At 35.2% G+C, this 13,008-nt stretch overlaps 1 protein-coding gene across 7 annotated transcripts in view; it reads left to right on the top strand.

Annotated features, from left to right (window-relative positions):
* Positions 1 to 12,285: 12,285 nt before the first annotated feature.
* Positions 12,286 to 13,008, top strand: part of LOC145685837 (uncharacterized) — a 162,721-nt gene continuing 161,998 nt past the window's right edge. For 2 of the 7 annotated variants that reach the window (XM_081758435.1, XM_081758433.1), the window contains exon 1: positions 12,297 to 12,815. Coding sequence is in view for 3 of the 7 variants with exons in the window: in XM_081758433.1 (XP_081614559.1) it covers positions 12,764 to 12,815 (52 nt within the window). In the remaining 4 variants the exon portion in view is untranslated. Of the gene's footprint in view, positions 12,816 to 13,008 lie in introns of all 7 variants that reach the window. The other 5 variants (XM_081758437.1, XM_081758440.1, XM_081758442.1 and 2 more) reach the window with 4 other exon arrangements.

A 13,008-nucleotide genomic window follows, 5' to 3' on the forward strand; every position in this document is an offset into this window, starting at 1 on the left:
AGTATAATAGTAGTAAGGCAGTAGTAGGGTAGTAGTTCAGTGGTAGCCAGGCCCGCAACCAGAGGGGGCTAGGGGGGCCTAAACTTTTTGTGGCCCCTCCAGACTTCAATACAAAATTTTATTATTAATACAAAAATACAATTTAGATATTTATAAGATAATTTTATTGACTTGGCCCCCGTAACATATTCACGGCCCTCCCAAACCTTCTCGCTGGTTTCGGCCCTGGTAATAGCAATGATAGTATAATAATAGGCTAGTAGCAATAGTAGTAGTAGTATAGTAAGGCAGTAATGGTAGTAGTTGAGTAGTAGTAGTAATAATAGTATACTACTAGTAGTAGAGTAGCAGTAGTTCAGGTTAGGTTAGGGTAGGTTCAGGCAGCGAAATAGTCATATATCAAGTCTCTTGTACATTAGTTTGCAGCCCTGGAATAACGCCCTTATGGAGAGTTTCTTAGAAATGAAAGCAACATCTTATTGCTGTATCTATGTTCACAGATGACTTACATATTCTGCGCCTTCATAAATAAATTCCCTAAACATTTGTCTTTTGTTCTGAATTAACACCTTTCACCTGTAAATTGTAATTTTAAAAATGTCCACGTATTCTTAATCCCGTTCTGCCACTCCAAAACACTTACTAAACCTACAAGAGTTCATTTGGTGCTAAAAGAAATTGATATATCATGAATGTCAGACTGACATTGCCAGTACACTTATAAAACAGAACATAACTGAGGAAACCTGAAATTTCAATCTTGATACACGTATCAGTGCGCAGCACGTTCTTCCCGCCTTTGATGGGTTAAGCCGCAATTATTTACGCATTATTCACTGTATTGTTTGTGTATAATCATGTTCGTTTGTTGAATGTAAAACGCAACTCACACAACCGCTGTAACAACATAATATGTTTTTTATTGTCCACCAGTTCACGAACAAATTCCAGGTATGTCTTAAATTATAATCCACCTTGGCATAATATATCAGGCACAGTACATTGTAGAACGAACCACAGGTTAAAGTAACTGACAACTTCCTTATATCTAATTCTGACTGATAGTTATCAGAAAGAATATCAGGATATTGTAGGACTTGCCCTATCTCAGCCGTAATGCTGTCGACAGAGCTGTCTTGCTTATGGATACACTGCGCATGAAGTACTCCTGGGTAGTGACGACATTAAGTGACGTCATGTCCTGTTGCTCTCGTTATGTCAACTTAAGAACTCCCAATGTAGCCCCAGTTCGCGATTAGCGTTCTGATTGGCTCCCTGTCCGTGACGTCATGTGGAGGTATCGGTAAAGATTTTTTTTCGCTTGCCTGCTTGCTACACTTCGCGCTTTATTTGTAAAACTGGACTCAAAGCATAATTATGATATTCCTTGTCTTTCCAAATCAAATAATGAGTTATTTCTACTCGCAGATGAGGCAATTAATGTAATAAATATATAAATACCGTCAATAATGATTAATTATCTATACAAATAAAAATGAATGTAATGTTTACTCGTTAATTCATTCTAGAGCTTTGGATCGATTTTTATAATTTTTAGTACCGTACATGAGTGGAACTGATCCCTATTACTTTGATTAAAGGGCGAATCCTAAGGGGTAGAAGGGGTTCAAAATTTGTACCTAAAATACAGTATCTCACGAACCTATCAACATTAGTGTGCGCAAAACATTGGGAATGTGGGTGCCAGATCTAAAGTACCACCATATGGAATGTCGTCCGCCCCCCCCTTAAACCTTAGAAAATATAGCGTCATTGCACCCGATGCTGCGTCGGCGACGCACGGCACACCTTGCAGAAGGAAATAATTTACACGTAATCATTTTGTCAACACCTCTTCTTCTGACATTCAATCCTTACACTTTACGAACATAGCGCACACACTCTTATTCACAAAAAAATAACAGTACTGTTAACTATTATAAAATTAACATGTCATTTTTGGCACGCGGAAGTTAAATGTGATTTTCTGAAGCAGAATGTAGATCACTCTCTTCTCAGTTTGTAATAATTCTACATAAAAAAAAGTCTGTCTAATAGGGGTGCCAAGGCACCCATGGCACCCACGACACCCACGTTGCGCACGCCTGTGCCTATCAAGTTAGAAAGATGAAACTCGGTATATAAACTCCTCATTAAGCTTAAAGAAAAACATGTCCCATTGTTTTTGAAAATTTCCGTTTTAAGGGGTAGAGGGGGCATTTTCTATTCATTGTAACAATGTTTGATTCCTAACTTCTCCTCGACCAACTTTAATGATTTTTGCTACTTTAATACAGCCATGCTAATTTAGGATCTTATCTTTTTTTTCGCTCGGGATGAGAGGAGATAGGAAGGAGGTGACAAATAATAAAAAACACCCGAAATTAGTGTCCAGTTCATAATTTTCAGAGTCACTGAAATGAATAGTGACCATTCCGATACCGTTTAAAACCAAATCCATCCTCTTTGGGCGTGGGGAAGGGGTGGCATTATGGATTTTTGTCGTTGCACTTTTATTAAAACGTGAATTCTAAGGGTAGAAGGAGTTCAAATACTTTCCATAAACCAATCCTCTCAATAAGAACATTTCAGGTAGTAAAATACATAAAGCAAACATTATTCAAAATTTCAGAGATTTCGGATATGTAATAACAAATTAGGTTAGGTTGTGTTAGGATATGTTAGAAATCTAATCTACCCTAACCTAATTTGATTAGGTTGGGTTAAGTTAGGTCAGGATAGAAATCTAACCTAACCCATTGTATTTTGTGTGTATTAACCAAATTGTCAGAAATCGTGACTGCAAAATATTTCCTTTACATTAATAATATTTGTTTATTACTCAATATAACACATTTTACATTATGTATTACAGGTTATAAGTTGCACAGATATCTATAGAGTGGTATACATGCATAAAAGAACCACCTTCACAGGGGAAAATTTGCAGTTATTTGTCCTACACTTTGCCCTTCGATTTACCGAAATTTAGTTTTTTTTTGGCTTAGCCCCCTCTCTCGGCCAGCCCTTCAATTATAAGAATATGGTAAGAGTGCACTTTGATCAGATCAAATGATTTTGTCACACGATGTGGCATACGAAAAGGAATAAAATCAATATGATTTGTACGTAACAAGTACGGTTCGGTTAAACAAGATTATATTAGGTTAGATTCTGTAAAGTTAGGTTAGGTTCGTAATAGGTTCCTATGAATGTTCTGCTCAAAGTGCACTTTGAGCACTTTGCTAGAATAATGTTTCAGATATTTAACAAAACTTACGAATATCATTTAAACTAAAGAATATATAAGAGTATACATTTATATTCTCGTTAGTACCCCTTTCCACTTCGCTTTACGTACATAAACTCCTTAAGCTTCAGGCCCTCAGAAACAAATGTCATAAAAGTAAAATTAATTATTGTTGTTACACACCTGTTTTTCAACTTGACTAGTGTCTAGTTTATTTTTCCCCATGCCAGTTTGATATCAATAATGAAGGAACAGCGTTAGATCTTAAACACTACTTTTGCAGGAAACTTAGAAGCTCGTTTTTTCACTCTTTGATAATCCTCTGGTGAAAAGTAAGCAGACCATATTCGTGCGTTATCCACATTGAAAGTGCTCTTTCGCTTACAGCGGGAAATCAATCTTCTTCGAAGTTCATCATTTTTAGGGAATCGATGGAACATTATTTCACTTGTATTGCTTCCTATGTTATTGGAATGAGCTACTGCACAAGTAAGATAACTTCCCCAATCTTGAAACGTAGTGTTATTGTTTATGCAGAATTTCACTTATTTTGAAAAATACCGCGATACCTCCAGGTGACGTCACCGACCGCAAGGTATCCTGGGAAAAATGAGAGCAAAAAAGCTATCCCGAGAGTCTCCTGAGCAATGGAAGGGTGGAAGGGTGGACGGGATGAATGTCGGGAGCACTAGATGCAGCACTTTGAAGTGGCAAAATCGGGGACGACGCGGGTATGTGGGTATCCTTCTGTAGAACAGGAAATGCACGGTAACAACCGGTATCGGGAGCTGATATTTCCACTGGAAGGTTGCACGGCATGCGGACATCTGGAGACACAGAAGGTGACCTGGGTAAAGGTGGAGTTCTCTTCTTAGGACAATCCTGTAGAAAATGGTCCTGAGAGTTGCAGACTGCGCAGGTCTGGATTTGACCGGCGTAACTGACAAAAAGACGTAAACCACAAACAGTAACAAATGAATGAATGTTACGTTTAACAGTCATTTTGACTAGTTTGCGACCCGTGCGGGTAAGATAAATATGATCAGTAGAGTACTGTTCATCAGCAATATTCTGAATATCCCCATACTGGGAGAGTACACGACTTAACTGGGTATCACTAAGTTCCATTCGACATAAAGACACTTTTACAACAACAACAGAGTTGTCTGCCAAATCAATGGGTAACACATGATCTCCATCAGTATTGGTATAAGTCACGGTGCCGTTGGTACCAGCAAGAATACGTTCACATAGCACTTTACTAACTAGTTTGATGTATAAAAGTACGAATAAAGTCCAGTTCTATACGTAACACTTGGTCAATTGTTAACTTGAAAACACTTCGAATCCATTCATGAATGTGAATAGACGTAGGCTTTTGACGCACATTTACGAAATTAATTCTGAGCGTATTAGACCTCATACAACTCATATTGCTTACACTCGACGTTACACGTCAACTACAGAATATATAAATATAAATGTTGTTGCACACAAGTGAAACAAAGTACTTGTAGTACACACTTCACCATTTCACTAAGTCACAGAAATTAAAAAAAAAAAATTAACTGCACTATTCGACAAACAAAGCAGAAACGATAGTACAGGTACGGACAGAGAGGCGATGTTATGTTCCCTGTGTCTCAACGCGAACTGTCTAATTGTCGTTGTGACCACCGAACCACGAGCATTACGCGACAACTGATTTGTCTTTAGTCTGGTTACGTTAGGTTTCTTTGCTTCGTTTGCAAAGTTGTGTTATATTTCTTGGTTTCAAAACGACTTTCGTATTTATTTTATGATGATACAAGTCTATAATATTCGGTATAGTTTATATTAATAACTTGAGTTGTTCTTATACCTTTGGTTCACAAGTTTGTTTCTGCTCTACAGGAAACTACAGATATGACAGATTTAATTCTCATACTCTGAATTTGTTTCAAAGCAGTCGCCATTATCTGATCATTGACTTGTTTCCGCTACGATACAAATGATAATATACATTACCTATTGTACTAGCCTAATCAACTGTACTAATCTAACTTACGCTAGTAAATTCACCTAAAGTAGTACACTAATCTACCCTACTCTATAAAGTCCAGTCAGGATAAGAATTGACCTTCAACAAATTGCAATATAAATGAAACATGTGCCAAAATGATGCTGAGTACATTCTAAGCAAACCTGAAAAGTCCTTAAGAATATTCAGTCTGGAAGGTCGTTAAATCCAATATGGCCGCCGTTGGTGATCATTTACGGCTGACATAACAACAAACGGAGTAATTATGTGACTTTGTAACAAAATTACAGGCTCAACATCCCTGATAAAAGTTGTTCACCATTATGTGTCCTTTCACATGAGGTATTGAACATATCTCAATATAGAGAGTGTCTGAAAAGTTCCCTGATATAGGGTAGCTCTGTTATTATCAGAGTTACAACAAAATGTAACAGGGGAAACTGTGTCCAAATATGATATTTTCAATCTAAAGTAAAGGAATTTTTTAAATCGGACGAGCCGTTTGTGCTGTATGCTATTTATGTGACCAATGTTAAATGAAAGTGCAACGTTGCTATTTACCGAGAGGTAGATGAATTTTGTAAGAGTATGATGAATGGAGGCAAGTTTGAAATAGAAGCTGGCCATCGATACGTTAGCATAAAAGACAGTAACTCTGTTCACTTATATTCTGGGTCCCGGTAAATGTCAAGGTTGCATTTTCATTTAACATTGGGCGTATAAAGAGTGTATAGGCCAAATCCTATACTTTAGATTGAAAACATCATAGTTGGAGACGGTTTTCCCTCTTACATTTTGTTGTAACTCTGATAATAAAATTGTTACCCTATGTTAGGGAACTTTTGAGACACCCTTTATTTTATTCATTACCTGCACATAGTATTCCCTTTATGCTTCTTGTAAGTGTAAATGTAACTCTGTTTGGGATTATTGTTTTCAAAGGCTAAATATTTGAATACTAAACTGTTACTGATGATTTTAATTTTATTTATTTCGGAAGGACTGCCAAGGAATTCAGAAAGCGAGCTAATTATATGCAGCTGCACTGGCAGCCAATATATCCTTAAAAAAAGTACATCAAGAATACCGAAGGAAGTATGTGAATTCCAGCCAAATCAGGAAGGATAGACAATCAAGAATACCGTCCGGCAAAGAGACATCTGCAAGTATTCTCCGTTCAAATTCGCCAGCATTTAATTTTTTTTAACTCTTTGTTTTTTTTTGTAAGCCTGATAGATATGACGGTAAGTGAAAGGATCTCTGTCTAATTCCGCTAAAAGCTAATACTTTTCAAAAACAATATTGAAATTATGTGAAGAACGCAATGGTGATTGAGCCATGACTGTAAAAAGTTGTATTGAATATGCAAGAGATTTGTTTGCGAAATACGCACTGTACCACACTACTTACAGTGTAAATTTTAGAACAGGAAGGGGGATTCCAGGAAAGATGAGGAAGCAGATGTCATCAGGTGAATACGAACCGAAGAGAAAAGGCAAGCCCATTACTCCGTTTGTTATTATGTCTGCCGTAAATGACCACCAACTGCGGCCATATTGGATTTAACGACCTTCCAGACTGAATATTCTTGAGGACTTTTTCAGGTTTGCTTAGAATGTGCTCAGCATCATTTTGGCATATGTTTAATTTCTATTGCAATTTATTCAAGATAAAGCGTCATTTTTAAGTACGTTGACTGGACTAATAGTACTACCCTTGTATTCGTATTAAGCTTTTATGCATAAATAATTATATAATGGTACATCAGTATGCATTATTGTATCAATCTCTACGGAATGACTTGTGCATGCACCAAGAAAATATAACTGTAGAATGACTTGGAGAATCATTGAAAGGCAGAAAAGTGAAAGGAAAAATATTGTTAATTTGACAATCTATTCTGAGTCCATCTAAATTGATTACCTATCTATTTATAGGATCAGTAATTTTTAATTTCTTAATCTCTCTCTCTCTTAAATTTTCAGTTTAGTACTGAGATAGTATAGACTTACCTATGAGCTAGCAATACAACAAATAGTGAACGTTTATTAAAATCTCATTCCGTAGTGCTTCCTATGAATGCAGCGCGGATTTGGTGATCACACAAATGTAGCGATTATAAGTGTATAAAGTGTGGTAAAACAGTGAGAAATGGAATTCTGTGTGATTTGTGTGATAAGTGGAATCATTTTAAATGTATAAAAATAATGAAAAATAACCTTCCAGATGAAAATACGGAATGTTGGTGTCCCAGTTGTGTCAGTAATGATGTCAATAGGGTGAAGGATAAAGTCTATCAAGATGAAACAAATGACTGTAAACATTGCGATAGGAAATCCCTCCTGGAGATTTTAACCCTTTTACAACAGGACTTGCAAAAATTACAAGTTGAAAACGACAAACTTAAAGAACATAGTAGTACAAGGCCTATTGATAATTATACACAGAATGGATATTCGGACACAAATAATGTGTATAGAAGGTGGGAGACTGCCTCTAAAAAGAACACATGCAAAACCCAGCAATATAATTACATTTCTCCTTTCCCGATTCAAAATAGGTTTAAGTTACTACAAGAAGCATAGATGTGGATAATATAGTTACAGTTCCGAAACAAAACGAGATTAGCAGGGAACAGGATGGACTTGGTAGAAACAGAATTTATAATTATGAAATGTGTGGAGGTGTAGTAAGTAATAACTGTCAAAAGAAACCTAAAACACAACTGTTCGCTGATAGCCAAGGCAGAAATATTACCACGGAATTGATAAGAAGAGGATTCAATGCTACAGGTGTTGTAAAACCGAGGGCAAAATTTATGGTGGTAAGTGCAAATTGCAAGAGAATGTGTTCAAATATGGGTGCAAATTATGTCGTGGTCTTGATGGCGGGAACAAATGATGTGGCGAAAAACGAAACGAATGAATTGAGATTGTCTCTTAAACGTAGATTGATAGAACTTCGGAATACAAGTGTGGTGGTTCTTTCTGTTCCCCATCGTAATAATTTACCAAGTCGGTCATGTATTAATAATGAGGTTGACAGTGCGAATCAAGAACTCTCCATCATTTTGAAACACTATACTAATGTGAAGTTTGTAGATATAAGTAAAATTGATAGTCATTTTCATACAACTCATGGTCTGCATTTAAATAGCTTGGGTAAATCCTATGTACGTGATAAAATAGTAGAAATAATTCTAAACCATGATTTTTGTAAAAGTACATTAGGTATGGTTATACAGTACTTCCAAAAAACGGGTAGTATTAACTGAGGTCGATCGGGCAAGAATGGTACACCCTATTGTGAATAGTAAATCTAATGGGCCTTATGCAGAGTCGTTTTGATGTGTGATTAGTAGCATACTAAAGAGTTCGACTAACATATGTTCTCTGCAGTAGTCAGATTTTTAGTATGACGCTAATCATAACGTCAAAACGACTCTGCATAAGGCGGATTGTGGCTAAGAGTATACTAGGTTTAAGAGATAACTACAATTATCATATAGGATATATTAATATACAAGGTCTTGATATGAAAACTTTGGTCCTAAATGAAGTTGCCAATAAGAATAATATCGATACTATCTGTTTGTCTGAACATTGGTGTCACGAAGATAATATTAAATTTAACCAGTGGCGTATTTACGATTTTGTTTCGGGGGTCTTTGCTAACTTTCGGGAGGGCTTTGCTTGTAAATGTGAAAACTCTGCAAGATATTTCATATACTTTACTATAGTAAGTAAAATTTTGGGGGGGCTTAAGCAAGGAAGTACCCTTAAATACGCCACTGAAACTGGATAATTATGACTTAGTAAATAGTTAGTGTAGAAAGTGTTACATACGAGGAGGGGTAGCTATATATTTAAGTACCGAAATCAGAAGAAATTGTATTTCGTTAAATCTTGAGCACTTATGTGATGAACTTTGAATTTTCAGGAATGGTCGTTGGTGATATAAAACTAATTATAGTATCTCTGTATAGATCCCCTAATGGAGCCCCCTTTAAATTTTTAGACAAACTTGAAAATTTATTGAATTATCTTAGCAATCCTATTTTTAATAACTATAAGATTATTATTGGGGGACACCTCAATGCAGAGTTTGATGTAACGGCTAATAAACAGACAGTCATTGAATTCAAAAATCTTTTAAGGCAATTTAACTTTTACTACTGAAATAGTAAGTTCACGAGGGGTACTGCAAACTTAGATAACATAATAACAAATATTAATAGAGCTTATGCTACTAGTACAGTTATAGACTTTGCCTTTTCCGATCATAATTTTTGTTTTTGCTTAAGGGAGATAAGAATTTTGAAACTCACAATATTACGAATATGTGACCACTAGGCCATTAACTGAAGATAAACTGTTAAATTTTAAAACTGCCTTATCTTATGTAAATTGGGTCGATAACCTGGGCGGCTCCAGCAATGTTTATGAAAACACACTATCAGCCAATGAGGTATTCAAACGTTTTCTTGATGTGTTCCTTCATATTTTCAACTTATAAATTCCAAAAAGAAAATGTAAAGTTACTACTAAAAACAATAGAAAGGGAAACAAAAACAACAAAATGGAATGGTATACTCCAAAATTGGCTAATATGAAATGTAAACTAATGATACTGTATAATCGATATAATAATGTAAAGTCTAAAAGGAAAAAGATGCATAAGCGTTAAGAAGGAATACAAACTTGCTATAATTACAGCTAAGAAAACACTCATCATGAACAACATTGAAGCATCAAGCAATAGCCTAGATGTAAAGCGGCATGGAAGGTAATAAATTCTGTTGCAAACGAGAACAAGAAAGAAACAATTCCTATAACATCCAATGAATTAAATAATTTTTTTTATTGAATCTGTTGACAGAATACGTAGCAATGTAGCATGCTCAACTACACCAGGGTCAAACACTACTATACCAAACCATGTACAGCATACCAACTATATATTTAATTTTGTAAGTTTTACTCCTAATGAAATACACGATATAGTCAACAAAATGAAGCATTCTGGAAGTACTGACATATATGATTTATCAAGTAATATCATTTAAATGTATTAGATGGTATATTATTTCCACTCACTTTTTGTATCAATAAATGCTTAGTTGAGGGATATTTTCCAAGCGTGTTCAAAGTAAGTAAAGTAGTTCCAATCTATAAGAAAGGTGATAAGAGTCATCCAAGTAGTTACCGACCAATTTCTTTAGTTCCTATTTTTTTAAAAATAATAGAGGCAGTTATGTATTCTGAGCTAAGTAAATTTTTTAATCAGTATAACTTAATAAGTAAATCTCAGTTTGGTTTTAGGGCAGGCCTATCAACAGTTAACGCCCTTGACGTGCTGGTGAGAGAGGTTACAAAAAATTTTGAATATAGGTTCTTTGCTCATGCTACATTTTGTGATTTGAGCAAATCTTTTGACTGCGTAGACCACAGTCTACTGTTGAATAAATTAACTAGTTATGTAATAAATGGCACTGGACTGACCTTAATTAAAACATATTTGGAAGACCGAAAGCAACTTGTCTTTACGAACGGTATACAGTCTCAAATGAAAAGTCTAAAGTTTGGCGTACCTCAAGGGTCGGTGCTTGGTCCACTATTGTTTACCATAATGATCAATGATTTACCAAGTTGTGTACAAGCTCAATCAATATTGTATGCTAATGACTCCACTTTTGTGAACATAACCACGATGTAGATAACCTTGTACACTTGGCAAATAGCGTTTTAACTGAAGCAAGTAAGTGGTTTGAAGTTAATTGTTTTCATCTCGATAGAAGTAAAACACAACACATGTTATTCGGCTTGAGAGAATTTCCAAATATTAGCATCACAAATAGTGTAAAATTTCTGGGTATTTATATCTATAGTAGGTTATCATGGGAACCACATATTCCGTGTATGACTAGTAAATTATCTAGAGTTGTCTATCTTCTGAAAATGTGTCTATCTTCTATCTTTTGCATTCTTTCAAAGTATTCTCTTATATGGTATACTCTTAGAATTATGACAAATTCACATCAAACAGTGCATTGTGAACCTTTATTTAGAAATTTGAGATTAACTGTGATATATATATATATATATATATATATATATATATATATATATATATATATATATATATATATAGCTATTTTGTTTGTGAAAACTGACTACCCGAATTACAGTACAGATACAACTTGCATTCGCACAATACAAGGTACAATAAACTCATAGATGTACCATATAAGAGATACAATGGGCCTTATGCAGAGTCGTTCTGCAAGCTTGATTAGTGCTATACTAATGAGTTCGACTAACATATGTTTTCTGCTGTAGTCGGGCTTTAGTATGATACTGATTATACGTCAAAACGATTCTGCATAAGGCGGAATGAGTCGAAGAATAACTATGATGTACTAGACATAAAATTGTATAATGGGTTACCAAGTGAATTATCTTCAAGTCCCATGAATGTGTTTAAACATAAATTATACAATTGGCTTTTAGAAAGGCCGTTTTATTCATTAAATGAATACTTTACGCAAATTAAATGTGAAAGTTAACATATTGTAATTTTGATGTATATTTTGACGTTGTCTATTGTCATAATTGGTTCAAGGACAATAAAATTATTATTATTGGTTAATCTTATTTGGTTAATCGGCTACTCATGGCATATTATGTGTAACATTGCGATCGTGTGGTAGATTTCCGTATACATTACAATATGTAGAATAACGCAACACAAAACTTGCAGAAATCAATTAAAACTTATATACATAATGTCGTAAACTTAAACGTAGTTTTTGCGTTCCTTTTATTCAAACTGTTATGGAAAGTAGTACACGAATTTTAACAGATGAAGTAACAACCGTTTGTTAAGGATACAGGACATTGAACAGTCGTGGTAGTAATTTTTGTCTTAGCGAACCTGGCTTTACTGCTTTAGTAAACTTGAACCAGACAAATACAGATACTGAAATATTGGAGTTCGGCAGTGCTGTTGTAGTGGGTGTCTCGTGTCTGGTGGTGCTCCGCGAGGAAGAAGGCTAAGTGGGCCTTGCTATACACCTACACTACATTTACTCTTTCTGTTACGTTTACACGTACATACATTCCCTTCTTTTTTATTCGCTTTCTTTTTCATTTTATACTTCCCACTTACCCTTAATTTTTTGCCTTTTCATTTTGGCTTCTTTCCCGATTTTGACCTTTCCCAGACTTTGACTATTTTCCTGACTTGTGCCCTTTCTTCCCGATTGTGTCCTGTATTTTATTCTATTTTGATTTTGAATCATAAATCCTCTGTTTGAGGTACACATTTGACCATTTAGCATTTGTAGCACATATGACTAGTGCGCTGGTGCACCCACCTATTTGACTGATAATAGTCATAAGACAAGATAAAACAGACAAATACAAACAACTGTATGTCTTCGTAGAAACGATGATATACATTTTACTTAAAGCTTTAGATATATTGAAAGAAAAATGGGCACAGTGAATGACGTGCTTCTAGTTTTAATGCTTTTTGGCATTTTAGGTAAGTTTTGTTTTAGTGCTATTGAAAATTTTCTCATACAACCCGTTTAGACACACTAGTACATACGAATTGTAACATTCTTATTATAATACTCGTACTCTTGCCTACGTGGAGATCCCATGTCAGTTGTGAACTGTATAGGTTGACGCACTCAGTGTGAAGAATTGCCCTTATTTTACAATCTTGTTTGTTA

This window comes from Thermobia domestica, chromosome 5 (genome assembly GCF_964235325.1).
Source record: "Thermobia domestica chromosome 5, izTheDome1.hap1.1, whole genome shotgun sequence".
In the NCBI taxonomy this organism is placed as follows: Eukaryota; Metazoa; Arthropoda; class Insecta; order Zygentoma; family Lepismatidae; genus Thermobia; species Thermobia domestica.